This window comes from Colias philodice, chromosome 2 (assembly GCF_061535455.1).
Source record: "Colias philodice isolate Cphi_HAF_F1 chromosome 2, ilColPhil1 Martin Lab GWU primary, whole genome shotgun sequence".
Lineage (NCBI taxonomy): Eukaryota > Metazoa > Arthropoda > Insecta > Lepidoptera > Pieridae > Colias > Colias philodice.
The window spans coordinates 13,030,348-13,054,179 of record NC_143087.1 but is presented as its reverse complement, the minus strand read 5'-3'; the positions used below and the strand labels follow the sequence as shown (position 1 = coordinate 13,054,179).

The 23,832-nt window shown below is 32.4% G+C and overlaps 1 protein-coding gene and 1 long non-coding RNA gene across 2 annotated transcripts in view; both read left to right on the top strand.

Moving 5' to 3' along the window:
* Nucleotides 1-23,832, top strand: part of wb (wing blister) — a 140,556-nt gene that overhangs the window by 19,223 nt on the left and 97,501 nt on the right. Inside the window, exons 3-4 of the mRNA XM_089709468.1 lie at nucleotides 15,157-15,325; nucleotides 15,741-15,906. Coding sequence (XP_089565594.1) covers nucleotides 15,157-15,325; nucleotides 15,741-15,906 — 335 coding nt within the window. The remainder of the gene's footprint in view (nucleotides 1-15,156; nucleotides 15,326-15,740; nucleotides 15,907-23,832) is intronic.
* Nucleotides 6,746-9,629, top strand: LOC149490894 (uncharacterized). The gene is made up of 2 exons (XR_016317420.1): nucleotides 6,746-8,503; nucleotides 8,611-9,629. It is a non-coding gene; the product is annotated as an uncharacterized LOC149490894 (long non-coding RNA).

Genomic DNA, 23,832 nt, shown 5'->3' with positions numbered 1-23,832 from the left:
GGCAGTCCCCGAGTGCCACACGTCTTTTTTATTTAATAATTTGATTTATTATTTTAAAGGTTTGTCTTATCTTAACGTCAAGATTTATTTTAGAAGCCCTAATGGAATCACAAATGTGCGGAATAATCAAGGCCGAATTAAGATTTCCTTTTACCTTACCTGTATTGAAATGCCCTACTTAATCTAATATTATCTTCTATCACGCCAAAAGACATCGATATTGATAACAATCAATAAACTACATCCTTCATTGCATATTTAGCATGTTGTATGTCAAAGATGAGCGACTAGCAATAGGTATAAGCAGACGATCATTACATTTTACAACCTTTATGAATCTCTGAAGCTAACAGGTGTCCAACATACAATGATCGGGTCACAGGCCCTCTGTTCCTTTTAGCTTATCATAAACACTTGACAATCAAAGGCTTTTTATATACCAGGGTTTTATGGTGAATGAATGGCCCGTTGTGAACCATTAGGAGGGCCGAGGGTCTGTCAACGACTGTAATGTTTTATGTTGTGGACTTTTATAGATTTGAGAGCGTTTTTATTTGGTGGCCGTGGTCGGTTGTGTTGGCGGTCTCCGTTTAGTTATGTATGATCAAATTGTTGGTGTCTGTAAATTGGATTAACATTAATTTGTGGATGAAAATAAATAGATAAAATGTATTAAGTGCTTTATTATTACTTCGTGAATGGGTGTGATATTTTCTTGTATTCATTAATTGTCACTAATAAAGTTCGATTAGTGACATAAAGAAACATACCTACAGCATAGTTATATCACATTTTTTTTTACTTATTTAACTGTACCATAAAATTACTTAAAATCGACACGATATCTCAATGCACGTGATGAATACAGCTGGTGTCCTGGTCAGTACCAGTAGCCAGTAGGTAATATGTTTAAAGGGATTCTTTTCTCTAAATAATTATATTTAGCATATTAATGCTGTATTTTGTATGAGTATTTTCAACATCGTATTAGGTACGAGCATTTATTTTCCTGTAAACCAACCAATAAGGTTTTGTTTTAGAAAAGATCTGAAGCATACCACGTGAACAATTTTATGAGATCAGCTTGAAAGCAAGTCATTAAAATTCCTTATTCTATTTAAAAATTGATCACAAAGGACGGCTTACGACAAAAGCGTGCCGCGGTAATTATGACACTGTAGTGTATCACACAAATTGGTTGAGCCTTTTTTTGGGTTTTATTATACATACTTACTTGTAGGTACTTACTTAGGTACGGCAAATTTTTTATTAATACTTGCTAGCAAGTGTTTATTTATCGCTTTTGTAGAGTTTCACGCATGTGCTGATATAATTAATTTATTTTCGAAACTTGATTTGGTTTAATTATGGTATAGTTAAATGGTAAATCATCTCTTTGTATTGGAATGTAATCATTATTGTTTTATAGGGGAGTGGAGATTTGATATTTAGATAATGTTTCGGGTTACAGCTAGATCAAAATTAGCGGAATTTTCAGTGTTAACTAGCCATTAAATATTGATAGGTATTTATCAACTTCACATAATCAAATAAATTTTGGATACGATTAAAAGTCGTCAATATTAAGAAATAATTTGGAAAATCCAAAAGTGCACGCCTCATAATTTTTTTTTTATAAATATTTATTAATTACTAGCTGTGCCCGCGACTTCGTCCGCGTGGAATAGTGACTGCATAGTAGGTGACTACTTAACTTTTATTGAATAAACACGTACTACCATAAATAATTAAAAGAACTGTTAGAGCGTATACGCACTATGCGGGTAGCCGTCCGGCTGACCGCAAGCACAATTATGTACGTAATATTCATTAATATCAATATCATACAGTGCGCATAGAAATGAATATTACGTACATAATTGTGCTTGCGGTCAGCCGGACGGCTACCCGCAATGCGGTTACCCGCATAGTGCGTATACGCTCTTAGTAAAATTTATTACTAAACTGAGCTAAAAAATAAAAAATAAATGCCTAGTTAATTTTCTACATAAAATTTATTTTAAATTATGTCATATTATTTTTAGGCACCATGAGGGAAGGGAGCAAATTTATTTTTCTTCCTTCCTTGTATGGATGTTTTTGACAATATATCATGCAGCAACTGAGCGCCGAGACAAACTTCAAAACGCAAAGGAATAGAATCCGCTATCGATACTAATTGACATAAGCGTATGATGTTTTGCTAAGGTACAGGTAGAAACGGTAAAATTATCTATAAAAAACTTCAAATACATTGTTTTCTAGGAGCCACCGTTTCTACGAAAAATCTATTTTTTCATTCGTTGATCTCAAAAATAAAAATTCCAATCACCAGAACGACAGGAAATTTTAATAATTTATTTTTAATTGTGTTTAGCACAATTTTGTTAAATTACGACTGGATGAAAATTTTGTTCGTGGTCGTCGTCGTCGTTGGTAAGGTGAACAAATCCTTAGCAAAACATCATACGCTTATGACAATAATTAGTATCGATAGCGGATTCTATTCCTTTGCGTTTTGACGTTTGTCTCAGCGCTCAGATCTTTCCTGTCTCACGCCTGTAGTAACTAAACCGTTTAGACCGTGCAATAAAAATTAAATTAAAAAAAAACCAACGCAACGAAGAAAAGTGCATAGAAAAAGGAATAAATAATTTTACAAACTTCCCGAAGATCTTTAAAAATAAATACTTACCATTTTAAATATTTATAAAAATAAAAATGTTGTGTGGTTTTATGAAACCACGGTAAAAGTGAAACTTAGGCACAAAATTATCGTATTTGTACGATAATAATTATCGTACGGTTCCGAACACTGCTTTATACCTACTCGGCAGCCGACCGTCACGCGACATGCGCTACACAGACCAAAAAGTTTGAGACGATGAAATAAAAGTTTCACTTTAAAAAAAAAAGTCATCGGGGCTGCCATACCATCATTATCATATCATATACAATTATATTTTTTTATAATGGTACTTAATTTTAAAGATCGTCGGGAAGTTTGTAAAATTATTATTTATTCCTTTTCCTTCGTTGCGTTGGGTTTTTCTTTTTAATTTTTAAATTTTTAACTTCGGTTTCTTATTTTCATGTGATATTTTCAAGTGAGTTTTTGACCTCTACCTCCATATTACATTCCTACATCATATTGATATCTATAAGTTTGTTGCTCCTTGACATCTTTTAAGTTGGGCCGTAACCGTGCACAAATTGTAATGGATCACAGTGGCAAAAGAAGTGGTATCTTTAGGAAAAAAAAATTGCCAAGAGCCAGGCCTATGTGGCTTTGAGTAGAGTTCAAAATTTCCAGGGTGTGGCTATCCTCCCGCTCCCATATCCCCCTCTTCTTTCACAGACTTTCAACCCTTCTCTTTCCACACCTAGTAAATGGCAGAACCGATTTTGATGTAAACCATATTATCTAATTATACCTATATGTATTATGTACACGTCATATCCTGTCGTTTGATGCTCCATTTGGTTTATTTATCTAACCACTGTCACCCCTAAATGTAATAAACGGATGAACCGATTTCGATAAAACACGTTGCTCTTTTATATTTTGATATGCCGCTTGAGTATATTATTTGATCACATTCGATTATTGTTCATTCCCACTTTTACCGCTGTAATCTAATAAATGGATAAACTGAATTGGATAAAAATATAACTAATATTTTTTCCCACATTCCCACTTTTACCTCTATATACCTAGGTATAATAAATGGATGAACCGATTTTGATACACTTTATCTAAGAACCAGCGTCGGAAAATATGCTGCCTAACACGCATCTAATTCGTATTACCTGTTAGCGAGCTACAGTGGCACAAACAGACACACATAGCGGTCAAACACTTATCACCCATCTTTTTGCGTCGGGGGTTAAAAATATAATACGACATAATTTAAAGGACATTTTATGTATAAAATTTACCTAGAAGTAAGCATAATTCTAATTTGACCACTTCCCCCCCTACTACCTCAGCTTACCCCCCCACCCTTGGGGACTTTCAATATGATCACCTGGACATTTATAAGGAAAAACTGTAGCGTATAACAGATAACTTACGTTTTATCGTACACTGTATAGTGTACAATAGAATGCCTTAGCAAATGTTCGCCGTGAATACTTAAATGGTCATAACTTTTTTTTTATTTACGAACCGATTAACATGAAATAAACACTAAATGTTAAATGAAGATTACCACAATATATTAATAAATAATAATAAATCGCATCTAAATCGGATAAGCCGTTTCTGAGATTAGCGTGCACAAACATACAGACAAACAGACAAAAAAATTTATAACTACAGTTTTGGGTTTGGGATCGATTTAATAATAACCCCTGCTATTTTTTTTACATATTTTTAGTGTACAGACATCAATTTTCTAGAATTTTATTATATGTATTGATTGACCACGCGCAAGGTTACTAATTTCCACTACATCCTCACGCAAATCGTCAATTTTTATGAACATTGAATCTGTAAATAAAAAAAATCAAAAGATAAGTGTACCTAATTTTATTAAAAAGCTACTAACAAATAAAGTTTTATCAAGAACTAAAGTGACCTTCTTTGGGCGTATAATATAGTCTTGTAAAAGTTATACATAAAAATAAAATTTCATCATTTTCTTATTTTGTCATAACTTTAACTGATTAAAAACATGAGTCTAACTATATAAAAGCTACAACTTACCTTTTGTGGGAACGCAAGAAGGCGAAAATTAAAAAAAAGCCGAAGATTTTTAAAAATGTAACCAATGAACACAATCACTGTTATCTACTATTACCCAAAGAGAATACAAATACTGCGTCTATTACCTATATAACTGTAATGGTGTCTTGCTTGACATCAAATAATAAACATCTACCCTCACTTATAAAAATTTAGTATATTCACATGAAATATAAGCGCACCTGAAATGGACTCTGGGAAGATATGAATTATTTATTTAACTTTAAAAAAAAAACAACCTCACCAACATCATAATTCATAATATTTAAATTATGAATTTCCAAGGAGCGTTAATATTATGTAAATTGATTTAATTTTAATGAAATCTCATAGATGGCGCTGTTTTAAATTTGTCTTTATACTACTAAGATTCATTATACTGTTTCTCTGCCAAAATTACTTAAATGATGTAGTTTTTATAGTGTAAAGGTAGACAATAGCATGGCTTACTCAAAAACAACATTTAAACATGAGTCTTTATATTGTACGCTGTCGTAGTACAGAGAATACGTAAGAAGAATAAAGGTTCACAGCTCCTCCCCCGCAGGTGATAGCATGATAATATGTATATAACAGCCTGACCCGACCTGTTAGTAATATTCATGCAAAATTTGAAGTAAATCCGTGCAGTACTTTCTGAGATTAGCCTGGACAAACATACAGACAAACAGACAAACAGACAAACAGACAAACAGACAAACAGACAAACAGACAAAAATTCTAAAAACTATGTTTTTGGCTTCTATATCGATTATAGATCATGGATTATGTATTCTTTTAAAAAAATATTCAATGTACAGTTTTGACTTTCCTACGATTTTATTATATGTATAGATTATTTTTGTTTATTTAATAACAATTAAACCACATCGAATCAGACCCTGAAAAATGAAAGGGTTCTATTCCTGAGCATACTCAAGCGTAAGAGAAAAAAAAAGACTCGATTAGTAAAGTATTTCGGTCGCTATCGTGTTAACAAGAAAAAGGATCCGCACATACAGACACACGGACGTCCAAGACAGAACTTTTTTAAACTGTTTTTTAACTAGTTTAAATAACAAAAATGACATCAAAAATATCATGAACGTTAAAAATAGTGTTTTTTCTTAATATGTGTGTGTATGTATTATCTTACAAGTGCAATGTATGATACATAAAGACATTTTAAGTTTGAAAAATCAGATGTTTTGCGCGAAGTGACAGTAGTACCCACCTCAACGCTTCGCTTATGAGGCGTGCAATAAGATTACTTTTAATCTATTAAAGGTACCTTATAGCACGGATATAGCTTTAGTAAATTGAACCTAGCGGGAAAAGAGAGGGGAGGGGGGAGAAAAGGCTTGTTACCAATAACAATAGCAGTCCAAAAGTCCATATTCTAATGTAAAGATGGCCGCTATCAGAGCCCTTCGTTATGCGCGATTGTGCCGGGAAAGGCGCTCGTTATAAGTCCCATATTTGGGACCGCCCCGAACTTTACAATTCGGCTAATTAGCCCCCGATTGGGGATTTGTTTATGGGATTGATTTTCAATATATTCCAGAGTTTTATGGACAGGAAAAATAATAAAATAGGTGAAGGACTGAAATTATTTTACTTGAATATCAAAATAATTGCATTTGATATTGTATGCATTTTTAAACATTTTTTTTATGTTTTGATGATAAATTTGGTTGAATTGGTGGTGTGAGACATTTTTTGACTATTTAGATTAATAATAATTGAGCTTTCATCATTTGAATTAGTAACAAAAATTAAATAATTTAAAAATTAAAACAGTACACAAAACAATAAAACGATTAATAAATAAATTAAAGAGTAGCTTCCTTTCATCATCTGTTCACGAAATTAACTGTTTAATGACCTTTAAATCTTTGTTTACAGTGTAAATGTACCGCAAGGCGTAACGAGGAAGCAATTAGCCATTAACTTGACAGATGTTTTTCAAACAATAGGTACACACTTGAAACTCCATTGAAAGTTTATGCGAGCCCTTAAGGGTGCTATAACAGTTTTTTAACAAAAACCGCTATTTTACGGTACAATTTTAACTCAAAGCACTTACACGTGAGAACAAAGTAATATCTTAATTTAAAGATAATATATTCAGTTCTACGATCATCTTATAAAAATTGTACGACGTCATACAAAATTGTCACTGAAATACGATTTTCCCAGCACAATGATCGCATAAAATGCAAAAAAATGGGGTCTAAACCGGTACACTTTTAAGAAAATTAAAAGCCTAATCTATCTTCTTACCTATAAATTATTGAGGGATATATAGTCCTTTATAGATTAAGATAATTTTTTTGTATCTAAATCAAAATTTTATTTCAATTATAAGCTAAATTAAAAATACTTGTCGATTTCTTCATACATTTTGCTCTCGCGGGTCGTCAGACCGCGCTCAGAAGCGCTCTTGGAAGGACGGGTGTATCGCTCCTCGTCCCAAAAATAAAAACGAATTAGAAAAAGATTATTGTGCGTATACTGTCGTTTTCGTGATTTGAAATATTTGATACTTTATAAGAGTAAACTGTATAAGTTTCATATTCCAGTTATTTGTAATTTAAAATTATGTTTTAAAAATTATGTTGACTGAGATCCTCTTTTTTTATGGGTTGTTGAACGGATTGGTGGGGTAAAGCAATTTGACAAAACTTAAATCCAAAATGGCGCCGACGAAAATTTGCCATCTTTTCGTCATGGGTGTCATTTTCATGGTTTTTGAGGTAGCTATTAACCAATATGAGGTCAAAAATAAAATCCAAGATGGCGCCGACGAAAATTTTACATCTTTTCATCATGGGTGTCATTTTCATGGTTTTTGGGGTAGCTATTAACTAATATGAGGTCAAAACTAAAATCCAAGATGGCGCCGACGAAAACTTTACATCTTACCGTGATGGGTGTCATTTTCATGGTTTTTGGGGTGGATATTACGCAATATGAGGTCAAAAATAAAATCCAAGATGGCGCCGACGAAAATTTTACATCTTTTCGTCATGGGTGTCATTTTCATGGTTTTTGGGGTAGCTATTAACCAATATGAGGTCAAAAATAAAATCCAAGATGGTGCCGACGAAAATTTTACATCTTTTCATCATGGGTGTCATTTCCATGGTTTTTGGGGTAGCTATTAACTAATATGAGGTCAAAAATAAAATCCAAGATGGCGCCGACGAAAATTTTACATCTTTTCGTCATGGATGTCATTTTCATGGTTTTTGGGGTAGCTATTAGCCAATATGAGGTCAAAAATAAAATCCAAGATGGCGCCGACGAAAATTTTACATCTTTCCGTGATGGGTGTCATTTTCATGGTTTTTGGGGTGGATATTACGCAATATGAGGTCAGAACTAAAATCCAAGATGGCGCCGGTGAAAATTTGACATCTTTTCGTCATGGGTGTCATTTTCATGGTTTTTGGGGTAGCTATTAACCAATATGAGGTCAAAACTAAAATCCAAGATGGCGCCGACGAAAATTTTACATCTTTTCGTCATGGGTGTCATTTTCATGGTTTTTGGGGTAGCTATTAACCAATATGAGGTCAAAAATAAAATCCAAGATGGCGCCGACGAAAATTTTACATCTTTCCGTGATGGGTGTCATTTTCATGATTTTTGGGGTGGATATTACGCAATATGAGGTCAGAACTAAAATCCAAGATGGCGCCGGTGAAAATTTGACATCTTTTCGTCATGGGTGTCATTTTCATGGTTTTTGGGGTAGCTATTAACCAATATGAGGTCAAAAATAAAATCCAAGATGGCGCCGACGAAAATTTTACATCTTTTCGTCATGGGTGTCATTTTCATGGTTTTTGGGGTAGCTATTAAGTATTAACCAATATGAGGTCAAAAATAAAATCCAAGATGGCGCCGACGAAAATCTGTTATTTTATTTTAGTTTACTTCTTTATTATTAAGAAAATTACACCTATGACGACAAGATGTCAAATTTTCGTCGGCGCCATCTTGGATTTTGGTTTTAACCTCATATTCGTTAATAGCTACCCCAAAAACCATGAAAATGACACCCATCACGAAAAAAGTCAAATTTTCGTCGGCGCCATCTTGGATTTTGGTTTTAACCTCATATTCGTTAATAGCTACCCCAAAAACCATGAAAATGACACCCATCACGAAAAAAGTCAAATTTTCGTCGGCGCCATCTTGGATTTTAGTTTTGACCTCATATTTGTTAAGAGCTACTCCAAAACCTTGAAAATGACACCCATGACGAAAAGATGTAAAATTTTCGTCGGCGCCATCTTGGATTTTAGTTTTGACCTCATATTGGTTAATAGCTACCCCAAAAACTACCCACACTTGCAAATGTGTTTGCTACGTAGGAAAAGTTCAGATTTAAGAGTATCCTAGGTAATGTGTTATGTGACGAATACCTATAATTTATTTCATTCCGACTATTTTTCGGAATAACATACATTTACTAAGAATTGTATACAATGCCGGATTTAATACAGTGCCGGTAACATCATATGTATGATAATAATTCTACATTTCTTAAAAAGCTTTGATATTGTATACAATTCATAGATTATTATTCAATGAAATAATGATGTAAAATAGTCACACTTTTTTAAGTTGTTTGAATATACTAACATACTTATTAGGATCGTACCTACTAATAAAAGTAACAAAATGAATTTTTAAAGTTCCTAGTAATCTTCTGGAATCAATTTCAATAAAAATACATAATATCAAAAATTAAAAATAATATCAAGTATGAAGATGGTCTATAAAATGGAATGCGCTATGTTTACGTGAGCGTGATATTGCCGCGAACAAAGTTACGTCGTTAGATACCTAAATTTGAGTAACGCAGATTTGTGACAGCGTCCTTAAATAGATGGGCTTCTGTGGGGCCCCATTAACATCAACGCTGGGCCCCAAAGTAGACTATATTTATGTGTGTGAAAGATTTTTATACACGAGACCTTAAACTTTATGTTCCTATATGAAAAATACTCTTAGTTCCTTTATTTATAAACCTAGTAAATAATGTAATGAATGAAACGTAATGAATAGACAAATTGAACGATCATGAGTAATAGCATGAAAATGTACCTATTGGGGCGTTATTCGGCCATAAGTCATATCTATCATTAAATAATATATTGCACACACGGTTTCGATAAATTTTATCTATGACACTTTGACTTAATACCACATAAATTAATAATCACGTTCCTGTAATTTATCATTTGATCGATAGTAGGTACCTCATTTCGATGTATACCAAAGCAGTACGCAATTTATGGCATATTTAAAATTTGTCCACCTTAAAGTGTTTTATACCCATTTTGAACTATTAAATACTAATTACTCATTTTTACGATGGTACTTCACTGAGTCTCTAAAAATAATAAAAAAAATATATTTATGCTTATATTGTCGCTTCCTGTTATTTTTTTGTGTTAGAGCTTCGCTGAAGATGGTAAAAAGGGCAATTCTGCATTTCTACACAAATTGTTATCAGTATGCTATAGCGTAACTTTAAAAATATTACATTATTATTCATTTGTGATGAGAAAAAAATAATAATTATTATTTTTAACAAGTAAATCTAAATAGATAATGTGGGGCCTGTTATCTTGAGCCCTAAATTAATTATTCCAGTACGTCCCTGTAAACCAAACATTTCCTTTAAAATGCGTAAGTGGTGATGCTTAGTGAACACTTCCTCTACTGAGCTTAGAACTATTAACTATTGTTTACATGTGACGCCTCCCCTTACTTTTGAATAGGAAGGTTTCATTATCTTAAGTAATTTCCTACTGGAAGAATTAGGTATTGAAATAGAACAAAAAATATAACATTTTAAAACTAAGGTATGTGAAAATGGAAGTACGATTTTTAATTTTTATGTGTTTAGACTAGCTATCTGTGCTCATTCTTATATTTATTATTCTGCATGTCTTCGTATTTTGTTTATGAAAATCAATTGGCTAACTTTATAGGAGTCTTTAGTAGGAAAACGGATAAACGGATCATTTGGACCCGACTTGGCACATCACAGCGTCTGGAAGTGCAATTGGAAATGTTATTTATACATCTTAAATAGTCCCGGAAACGCAAGGAAATATAGGAAACTGTAGTTTCAACTAAAAAAAATCCGTGCCGCAGTAGAAACTATTTGTAGAATTTGAATTATCTTGCAACTATGTATATATTCATAAAGAGTATTTTAGGTTTTTTTTTTATCAAAATAACACAAAACTAGTGACTGAATCTAATTATAATTTAAACAAGAAACGTAGAGACTAGAGTCGTATAAAAAAGCACTATAATATTTTTTTAACAGTAAAAATAACAAAGCTCTTACAAAGTTGACTCATATTGTTTCAAAGGAATTGAGTATGTACATAAAAGCTCGAATACTAACTATAAGTAACAAGCTAGGTGTGTGGTCTAACCGCAAGTAGCGCCGTGGTATGTAAACTGTTAAAGCTTTGAAAAGATATTCACTGTGTTAAAAATTGTTGGTTAAAGTATAGAATTTCCATCTTTAGCAAATTTTTGACGACGTGAGCAGTTACAATGATTTTTTTTTTTTCAATATAATGCTCACTTTCAAAAGCTTTTGTAGAGATTTAGTGATTTTGTTTCATTTTTTTTCAAATAAAATCAGATCAAATCAAATGTGTATATTTGATCGTTTTAAAGTGTTAATAAGGGACAGATTAACCGGTATAAAATATAAACCCTTTCAAAAACCATATTATTCCATGGAATCAGTAATCAATGTTATTCACCCTCATAATAATATTAAAAATTTATTTTAATATATTCTTGCCAATTCTAAATGTCGGGATATAATACAATATAAGAACTATTTATTAAAAAGACGGCATAAATTTCTAAGTATATTCAATATTCATAATAAAGATATTATGCTCTACATTTCTGAGTCTGTCTACCTATTACTAAGTATAGATATTTCAACGAACCTGTCAAACCGCAAGCATTTCACTGCACTTTATTTTTGTCCCATGATAGAATTTCTTTAGATTGATTTGTGGTTAACGACACGTCAAACGACTGGTGTCATGTCACACTACATTATCATAATTTATAAAAGTTTGACCAATCATCGAGTTGTAATTTGACACTGTTGGATTTTAAACGCGTTAAAATAACCTGTGACTATGTTATGAAGACTATAGAGTCGCTTAGAATGGTCAATTTCTTTTTCAATTTGTAAGATCCGCTGTCAAACATTTTCTTACTATTTTTAACCCTCTACTACCTGACCCTAATTTCTTATACGTAACTACCTACTTGGAGTCTCTCAGACTCCCATACTTTGAACTCTTAATAAACAAAAACTATTATAAATGAAAATAAATTAAAAGAAACATGTTATAGCTTGAACACTTCTTTATTTCTTAAAAGTAAAAAAAATACATATAACCTTATGGCTTATACTTAAAAACTACACTTTTTTTTAAAGTAAGCAAAATTTTTTCAAAAGTTTTACACTTTTATTAAATGAGATCTTTAAAAGAACTAACAAAAATTAGGAATTCTCTTCATAAATTGTTTAAAGTTTAGTAACTAATCAACATAATGTGACACAAATTTTTGGCAAAAAAGAATTTTTTTTATAAAATTGCAAGGCTCAAACTTTACAATTTTTCCCGGCATATTGAGCACGCCGTGTAGGAGCACTGCAGGCATGTAGGCTTCTTATATATGAAACACAAGTACTGCGACTTAAGTTTTTTTTTTCGGGTCACATGTGAAGCAGTACTAGCGTATTGCCAACTTTTCAGGTGCTTCATAACTACATCCTGCATCTGCATCTCTGTATCCGATGCAGAATCACAGGGAAGAACACAATTTTCTTCAATATCTTCCTCGTGTTCACTGCACAGTTTATCAAAACATTCTTCTTCGTTCGAGGAAAGGTCCTCCTCCAACCAACGATCAATTTTTTTATCATTCGAGGTCATTTTGAACTAAAACAGAAAAAAAAAGTTTCATGAAAAAGTCACGTAACTACCTACCTGGAGTCTCTCAGACTCCACGACATAGTTTTGTACTCACCAAAACACAGCGCGCGCGCGTATGACCTCGACGAGTTCAGGCGCGGTACTGCAGGCAGAGGGGCGAAGGAAACACGGACGCACACCGTTCAAATACATTTGCTTGTAAAGATATAGACAAAAATAAGACTGCTGGAGTCTGAGAGACTCCGGTCAGGTAGTTGAGGGTTAAAGAAAGTGTTTACGTCGGGATAACAACATGGATAACAACAAGACAACACATCTGAACTGACATTGATTTGACATATAATTTGTAACATTTAACAACGAATTTAAAAGTTAATCTAAATAAGTCAATCGTTTCACATCTTCTTGCCATGAAGAGAAAAAAAGTCAACCGTTAATTCGAACTGCTAGTTATTAAAAACACCGCTAGAGGCGCTAGTGGAGCTATATTGAGTCATTATGATTTTAATTGCATGTCAGCGTCGGAGGAGGGCGGTCGGAGGCAGGACCCCCGGCAGCGCTCCGTTACTCCTTGATTGATACATATAATTACGTTTTGTTGTTGAAATTCACGAAATTATGTGTAATTTTTAATGGGTCGTTTTTGTGGAACATGAGATTTTAAATTTGGGCGGGTTTTGTTTTTCGTATTTGTCATTCTCCTAGGTATATTAACAAAATCGTTGATATATTTGGGATATCAAGTCCTCTCTTGTTTTAAATGCAAATAGTTGTAGTTTGTTATAATTAGAATAATATTTGCCTTATTTTGATAACAATTCATTAGAATGTTCTTTAATTCGGACAAAGTCGCGGGCGTCAGCTAGTCAATAACAACCATAATATTCCTTTTATTACTGCATACAAAACCACATTTCATTAACTTTAATCACTATTCCCCTACACAAAAGTCCAATAAAACCCTTTGGTATAAGAAAAATAAAAATAAAGACAAAAACAACAGATGGTCCTTTATGAGTTATCGCCCACCTGCTTCCGACTTACATACAACCAGATTTGTTCTACACTCTTTAAATCGCTTTTTAACCGACTTCAAAAAATGAGGTTTCAATTACACACGTTTGTGAACAAGAACTGAATATTAATATTCATTTATGCTGAAAATCTACATAATTAAAACTCAAAAAACTCAAACATTAATTTATTCAATTAGACTACTATTTAGTAGCACTTTCGAATCGTCATTACATAAGTATTTTTAACATTTACCTAATTGATTAAAATGTTATATAAAAACAAAATAATTTTTATGTTTGTTTTTCCTAGTTTTTCCATGCATTTCTCTATTTTTAATGTTTAGTTTAATTTTCCAAAACGTTTCTTCCTAGCTTTATAGTTAACAAGATATAAATTATCTAGGTACAAACATAGCGCCTTATACATTTAAGTTTACATTAGTTTTGTCATATTATATATACTACATAATAATTACTCTACATAATATTACTACTCTATCTCTTCAATCTTCTTATTACTTACGAGCTGAGTTTTGCATCTAGGAAATGCAATATATAAGCGCTAAATTAATTTAATTCAAATTCAATATAAATTCCAGACACTTATTCTATATGCAGCTACTTCAATGCCTAGGTGAACCAATAATGGAAGTAATAAATACAATTAGCTTTCCTGCGAGCAATCCGCAGTGTTCTGGATCATAAAGCTTCAGATTTATACGTCCTTATTGCACGTATAAAGGTGCATCTTCACTGAGGGATATCTGCTCCAATTCAAATAACTGTACAGTATGGTGTTATATTGCCTGTGACTGTACTTAACGTGATAGAGTCATAGATGTTAGGGAGACTGTGCAAATGTAGCTTTGTTTGAATTTGGGTATCGCTAGATCAAAAATTATTTGTGTACTGTGATATATGTAAAACAAAATAATTACTTGACTTAGATTAACCTATACATCTAAACTGCATAAGCGATTCCCATAGAAAATATGAATATAGAGTGAATTGAATGCTTTAAAATATAACTATGTAACCAAATTCACTAAATAACTGTGGTCATATCAATTGTAATTCGTGATTATAATTAATTATAATATCATTTAATTATCTCTTTGGTACAGCAGTTTATGAGTAAGAGTAGAGCTGAAAAGCTGTTGAATTAATTCCTGGTGAAGACTAACAAAAAATGACCAGGCATGACGGAAAGCAAGAGGCTGATCATTTAGTTTTCTGAAAAGGAAATCGATCAGTGAAACAGATGTATGATGTACCTATCTACAACACCACACAAGAGAACACAGGTCTTCACTCTACAAACATAGCTATAATAGTTTCAACACTAACACCTAAAACGATAAAAAAATTTGATATTGTTCATGTTTCTAACAATCATTTCCATCACCAGGCCGCGCGCTCCTCGACCGGCTCAGCAGCACGACCCTCAGTGAGACAGCAGTGGCCAGCGAGGGCCTGCTGCCCGCGCCGGTAGATGTCGCCCCCTACTGCAGTGTGGTGGCCAACGGAACCTGCGGGGAGCGGGGCGAGGAGGAGTTCTGTAGGGAGACGCCGGGCAAGTGAGTAGCGCCATCTAGTTGTGAAAAGATGTACTGTGCAATTAGGAAAAAAATGCAAAATTTTCAACATGAAGGTACTATGCATTAGGATTTGTGAATTGCTAAAATTGGCAATAACTAGTTGCAAAATGACATAATGACATACATGCATCTACCATGGAAATTAAGGATTTTAATTTAATAAGAAAGCTTCGAAACTAAACATGTATTTTGGCTGAAAGAGAGGCGTTACTTCAAGCCCGGAAATTCCTATAGTACACTTTTACTAAAGTTAGTTTAGTTACCATTCAAATATCACTAAGACTTTCTATACATAGCATATTTTCATTTTATTGTAAGTTTTCAGCTATAATCAATGGTATAACGGTATAATAAAATACGTACGGTTTCTTTAATTCATTCTGCTACCATATAGACGCGGTATAGCATGTGACGTATGCGAGGGCCCTGAAGGATCTGCCTCTCGTCAGCACCCAGCGAGCCTGGCGATCGATGGAGACCCTGCGACCTGGTGGCAGACTCCCACCTTGGCTGCTGGAGAGGAGTACCGGCATGTGGAGCTGGTAGCTACATTGCCTGATGTAAGTTTAGTTTCAAAGCACTCAAATATAAAGATGTTAATTTTCATAACACTTACATTATAAATTCGACTAATATTTTGTTGGTAAGTAGTTTGAATCAAACAAAATATTTGTTTTTATTACATGTACTAAAGATTGTGGGTGGTACGGCTCTGTCTTCGCCTTCTCTTTTGCTAGTAAAGCAAGCAATGTGTTTCATCACTTGGTTTTTTGTTTATTGTCAATTTTTTTCATAGCTTATATGCTTGGCAGTCGTACAATATTGCCAACAAGTAACTCTACCTAGAGTCTGACTTTGGCAGAGTTACTTCTGTATTTATAATATCTTTAGATTTATCCTGAAAATAATATTTATGAGTCATCATTAAGAAGTAAAGTTATAACTTAGTGGTTATTAATTTAAATATATTGCATCAAAGGGATTGTAATTGTAATATCTCATAAAGAGAAGTGGGCTTTAAATTCACATCTAAAATCAGTAATCACATAATTAAATTAGCATACAACTCGTTGAAATTCAAAACAAATTAGTATTAAGTATTTTATGTGTTCGTTAATCAATATGTACGGACCAGACGCGCCCACGCACAGTCTGCGCGAAGCGTGGAAATCAGTGGTGCTCAAACTTTTAGGTAATATACACCAAATGACAAATATTTATAAGTATTTTGAATAATTCAAATCGCTGGTAAAGAAGTGCATCAGTTGTTGATGTATTATGGATTCGCATTTATAATCTCTCATTTATATCTGATGATTTATAATATTTTTCGTTGATAGCGTAGTTATTGCAAAAAAAAAAACAATTAATAAGTAGGTATTAATTATTTAGTAATTATTGGTCTACGTTGTGGTTATTTTTACAAACATTACAAATTATGCTACTGACATAGTATATACTATACAAAAATTATAAAATATGCTACACTAGCTATCCGCCCGCGTTTTCAAAGAAAACCCCGCAAAGTCCCCGTTCCCGTGGGATTTCCGGAATAAAACCTATCCAACTTACCCTCTATATGTGTGCTTAATTTCATTGTAATCGGTTCAGTAGTATTTTCGTGAAAGAGTAACAAACACACACATATCCTCACAAACTTTCGCATTTATAATATATATTAGTAGGATAGTATATGCTTTTTATGATATAGCGCCTGGTGCAACTAAATGACTGTGTTGTGGGAGTTAAATTGTTTACTTTGAGAATGTTTGTCGTAGACTGTAGAAGTTATTTCTTATGCGGCTTAACCTACTAAAACCTAGTCGTGACTTGTCACTATTATGATTTGTTAATCATTCACTATATCCAGTTTTATACTGGGCTTTTACTTTTAAAGGAATTTTATAAAATGCATATTTAGTGTGAGTATTGGAATATCTTTTATTGATTGATGTTTATATTCTTCTTGTTTTATTGTACACGAATATTTAAAAAAGTTTTTGGATATACAATGATAGTGATATTAATGGGAAAAGAAATTATAGGACTTTAGATATTTGCAAGTGCTTATTGTAATTGGTTAAAATAGTATCGTATTACAGTAACTATGTCTACTACGTTTATAGTAAAAAATCGTAGTATTTATTTTTATTTAAAAGAGCTTTAATTTGATTTTTTTATCGTCCTCTGGACAAGAAATACTTTGACGTATTTGCAACATTTTATTTGGTACTTACTTATTGCAAAAGGCAAAGTTGGTTATGTTACTAAAACAACGTTTTTTGCTATATACGGCGCCCTCTCATAGCGTTTATAATTACTTCTATAATACAATTACTTACCTTTTTACAGCGCGAAGATAAATTGAAGTGTTTATTTTTAAAGGAATTTATTACGTCAAAATGTTCAACACAATTAATTAAAACAAAACTCCAATTAATGATTGTCTTTTATCTGTTAAAAGGAATGAAAAAGAACCAGAGCTATTTAAAACCATCCATAACACGGTACTTAAATTGCAACAAATTAACGACGTTGCAAAATCCGAGATAAAATTGGAAAAATGTAAAGAGCAATTTCTCTTCCCTCAGGTATTCAAGTCTACAGCTTCTAATTAACGAAATGCCGCCGTGAAAAATGGCGACCATTTGGCGCCTTATTGCAGTAATTATAGCCCTTAAATAGTTCTGATTGAGATAGTGCTTTTAATGAAGCTGGTTGTTTTTGTTCGAACAAATTTCTTGGAGTGTCAAAATTTGATGAATCATTTTAACTTTTGATTCGATGTGATTAACAAATTAAGAAGACGAAACGCATTTTTGGGATTATTTTATCGCCTTTTATAAAAATCATAGCAACATTGTTTAACGTTGGTTAAAGTAGAATATAAGTATAAAAATATGTGTTCTTTAAACATTGCAGAATGCACACAATTATTTCTTTCGTTTATGAAATACATACTTACACTTGCGTTGGCGATATGAAAATTCCTAAAAAAAATATTCCGTAGCTCGTTCCGTATCTTTATACCATTTACCAGGTAAAAAGATACGGAACCTTGGTACCAGGATAAACTAACTTTCCTTGATTACAATATATTCCATGTCATAATATGATTCTTCTCTGAACGAACAAGAATCATACACATTTTCCTATTTACAATATTAAAATGATAAACAACCCTTGAATCCCACCCTGGTTATCAAACCTCAACAAATCACTACCACGGGAGGTCAAATATTTTGAATTTATTGTCGTCTTTAACATTCAGTTATCAATACTTAAGTGGACGGACCTTTTCCTTTGTGTATGAGTATATAAAAAATAATGAATGGGTGCTGGTTATCTAAGGATTTGTAGCAATCATTTATACAATGGTCTATTATGGCAGGACACGCGTTGGGGTCCATGTTATGATTAGAAAGGATTTAGAGAGTCTTTTAGGCGCACTTATTGAAACAAAACGGAAATATTAGAGAATAAACTCAAACTCAAACTCAAACATTTATTTATTCAATTAGACTTCTTCTAGAAGCACTTTTGAAACGTCATTACATGTTTTTAACATTAACCACTGATTCATTAATTTGTACTACATTTCCTATATTGTTTTGTACAATAAGGTGTTATAAATAAAGAAATAAATTTTCATAACATAAAAAAGACTTTGGGATTATCTCTAAAAATCTCGACGTGTGTGCACACATGCGCTGGCGCAACCGATATATTACACAGATAAGATCCATAGCGCACGTTCTATCTTAATAGACTGGCGATAACGGATTTGATCTAGTTGTATTTTAACCCTTTTAAAAAATAAGTTACGTAAAGAAGTAAAAACTTAAGTTGACGACGATGTGTATTATTTTGTATATTTTGTAGGATCTATATCTACTAACTAGCTGCGCTCCGCAGTTTCACCCGCGTGTCTCCGCTCCTGTTGGACTTAGCGTGATGATTATAGCCTTTCTCGATGAATGGGCTATTTAACACCGAAATAATTTTTCAAATCGGACCAGTAGTTCCTGAGATTAGCGCGTTCAAACAAACAAACAAACTATGCGGCTTTATAATATTAGTATAGATATTACAAATATGTACGGAAGTCTGTGTCTATGCTTTCACGACTAAACTTTAGAATCGAACAACGTTACTTATAACATTATATCTGTTATGTCATTATATTATGTGGTAGAAAACAGTAGTAAGCTAATAACATAGGTGATGATACTTTTTGACCGTGATTGAACCCCCGGGCAAATCTATAGTCCTTTCCACCTAAGATGATTTCTGTGACACATCGATTTTTGACACGTGTAGAGATGTCGGTTACTGAAATCGTATCAATTGTTTCTGATAATCGATAATATTCTATATGGAAATGAAATCGATTTGAATAAAGTACCAAAATTAGTTTTTTCGGCATTTCGCCAACAATTAACTAAGGAAACTTAGCAAACAACAGCAACAAAAAGCCAACAATAACAATTAGTAACAATAACAGAATATCACGTAAAGTATCAATATAAAAATGCAACTTGTATACAAGGCTGACGCACTCGTACAGACGATTGACTCGATTAACAAACGATCACAAGATGGGCGCCGATTATATGATTTTCCAACTCTATGATTTTTCAACGATCCATTTCATGTACACGAATTGCGTAGGTATTATATTTTTGTGTTATTTTATTTTATTTTTCATTATATTAAACTAAACAATACTGTTTTTGATTTATAAGCTTAAGATGTTTCATTTTTATATTTTTGGTAATAATGCCGCCATAAAATAAAAATATTATGCACTAAAATTATTTTGACTTTTTAAACATAAAATTCGTAATTCGGAACACGATGAAGTGTCACAGGAATCATCATAGGTGAAAAGGACTATAATAATAAGATGATGATGATATTTCAAAATTAACCATGTATTTTTTGTAATTTTGGCAAATATATTTTTCACACATGTTCCTCTACAAATTATGCTCACTATACATAAATTTAGTTCGAGGCATAAACAAACAAACCTAGGTTTACCTTATTTACTTCGAGTATATAGAAAAATACAGTGTGACATAGGATAAAAAAATATGCTCTAGGTCTATGTAGAGTAGCAGCGCAAAAATTCACACACCTTAATACGTTTTAAAAATAAGAAAAAACGAGGTGTAGGTATGTAGGTGTTCGATGAACAATGGTCGGAGCAAATGGTGCATCAAGTTGCGATATGATCGCTTATTAGCTGTGTCCATGATGCAGGAACGATACGGATAAATGGGAATTTTTTTACTACAACAGAAAAAGGGTTGTTCACACTGTAGTGTCTTTTTATTTTAGCTAATGTCCGAAACAGTTGGACCGACTTAAAATGTTAGCAGAAAGATGATGAGCAAAAATATAGGTTAGCATATCCTTTTTTCAAATAATGAGAGTCCGGAAGTAGTTGTGAACATTATCTACTTAGTTTATGATTTTAAAGTAGCATTTTATTAAAATTTCAACACTGCTCCAACACTTTTCACTTATTTTTTTTTATTACATAATATATTGCTTCACACGTTGCAAAACCTATCATACCCTTGCAATTAGCTGAAAAGGGCAGCTTTTACGAGCACCTTAATCTTCTTGTTTAAAACACCAAAAAGCAAATTAAGATCGGTATCTCGTTGAAAAATGTCGGCTTACAAAACCCGAGGTTTTCATTAATCATTTTGATCTTTATTACTCTCGTAATAATGACGAAATGTTAAAATGTCAGGTGAGAAAGTTCCGTTCAGGTAATGTTTGTTTGATTGTATGTCTAATGTTGCGTTCCAACATTGAAAGTGATTTGTTGAAGTTCTGAGTACCTACTTTGGAGAGAAAATTAATTTTACAAATCTGTTTCCATTAGCCTTTTGGCCTCGTCAGACTGTATAAATTTTAAGTATTAAGTGCAAACTCAGTTAAAAAGATATCCGTAATTATGCCTTTTGAGTTATTTTGGTGCACTATATAATTTTTTGATTTTAGATTCCAATGTGTTATTGCGTTTTATTTGTTTCAATTGTGAGAGCGCTATTTCTCTGTTAGATTATTTTAAGTCTATCGATTATGCTTTGAAATCGAAGGAGTATTTTGAGTTATGTAAAGCTTATTAGCTGAACGGATTTCTATATATTAAAATTAAATATTGCTAAACCATTTCACGTGACGCCCGCGCCATCTACAGACAAACTAAGTAAGCTTATTTTAGAAAAGTAGCGCCATCTAGTACTAAATTGAGCAACCTTGTGCCATTGAAACAAGACACTTGATAAATGATTCATCTTTTACTAATGAAATAATTATTTAAAGGGCTCGGATTGGATAAATACAAAGTTCAGCACACAATAGCCTCCTCTGGGGCAGAATTACTGATAAACCATAAGTCACTGGGTCATTAATGTTACTGCATAATGCATTTTACTCTCAACTATTTACGCAATTTAAAATTTGGGTAAACATCACTTGATGGTCCGAATTGTGATAAAGCTGGCAAACAAAAATGCGCAAATGTTTGGTTAAATCAAAGTTAATTGCTTAGGTTTTATCACGGTAGTAAAAATGTCAGCTTAAACACGTACAGGAAAATGTACTGGGTATTGACGTGTGTTTAGCGAAGCTATTTCGGAAGCATGTTTGTTTTAGTGTTTCTGGTAGCGGAAACTGCTGGACTGATATTAATGAAATTGTACCAAACAGTTGTTTTGTAACTAGAAACGTTTTATATAATTATTGAATTTAGTTCCGCATTACGATAACAAGATTGTACCCGATAAAAGATTGATTATAATTATTATTGTACATTACTTAATAAATTTAATTTGCAACACTTTTATTAAAATAATGTTTTCTTATCTATAGATATCGTTTTGCTAATCATTTTTGTGATTATAAGGGTGCTTTTCCACCAATAATGTGCGAGGATGTGTAGCAAGGACTGTGTTTGTAAACAACCAATCATATCGCTTCAAGTTTCAAGCGTGCGTTTTAAACGATACTATTGGTTATTTACAAACACACGTCTTCTCGTCCCCGTAATAAAGTTGTCAAGCGGGATATCCATGCAAAGCTGGGTCCATTTCTTTTTTTTGGGGTTTTCATTTTTTGGAAAATGAGAAATTTGCATGAAATTATTAAGTAAGTCTTTGAAATAAAGTAAACTTCAAAAATATAATATTTCGTATATTTATTTACAAATAACAACATAACTAACAAATTTAACATAAAATAGATAAATCGTTGTCATAATCGCATAGGTAAACATAATTTATTCCGACATAGCTTATTGATTTGATTAATATTATAAAATTCTATACAAAAACTTCATTTTTTTGAAATAAATCCATCATTTTACAACCTGTTACAATACGTACCTACAATTAGGAAAATATTTCAACATTTTTCTTTTTAATCCTAATATACTATTATAAAGGCGAAAGTTTGTATGTATGGATGTTTGTTACTCTTTCACGCAAATAGTACTGAACCGATTACAATGAAATTAAGCACACATATAGAGGGTAACTTGGATTAACACATAGGATAGATTTTATTCCGGAAATCCCACGGGAACGGGTTTTTCTTTGAAAACGCGGGCCAAGCCGCGGGCGGAAAGCTATAGTATATAATAATTACAGTATACATTTTTAGGTATCAAGATATTAGATATTATAGATTAAATGTATAATGTATATTTCTTATTATTCTTTATCTTGGTACGTACTTTAATCAATATACAAAAATACAAATACATAGTAACTGATACAAGTTCATAAGTTGTGTGTAAAGTTACGAAACTCTACAGTATATTTAATAGGAATAATTTAAAATACTCATGTAAAACCGGCTACTCAAATACCTGCAGCAGGGGCAATATTGGAATGGTACCCTTAATTGGCTCCTTAAGGGGGCGCATAAAGCAAAATAACCAATCTTCTATTAGATGATACGTGTAATATGCAAGACCAAATCTAAAAAATAAAATATATATCAAACTAGATGATATGTTCAACGATTCTGTTTAATCAAAAACATAAAATATTAAAATTTACTCGATAAAAAAAAATCACCAAGTTAGCTCTAATTTTCACACTTTTACGTTTTCTACTTGACATGGTAATACTTATTATGATTTTTTTTTCATAAACAATTATATTAAAACATTTGCAAGATATTTGTCAGAGCATTTTGTGTAATTACTTTTAGTTTTGGTTTTATCTGCGATAAACCACTTTTGGCGCTCTTTTTTTCTCGAGATAAACGTTTGATTTTGTCACGATAAAAGTGGTTTATCGCAGATAAAACCAAAACTAAAAGTAATTACACAAAATGCTCTGACAAATATCTTGCAAATGTTTTAATATAATTGTTTATGAAAAAAAAATCATAATAAGTATTACCATGTCAAGTAGAAAACGTAAAAGTGTGAAAATTAGAGCTAACTTGGTGATTTTTTT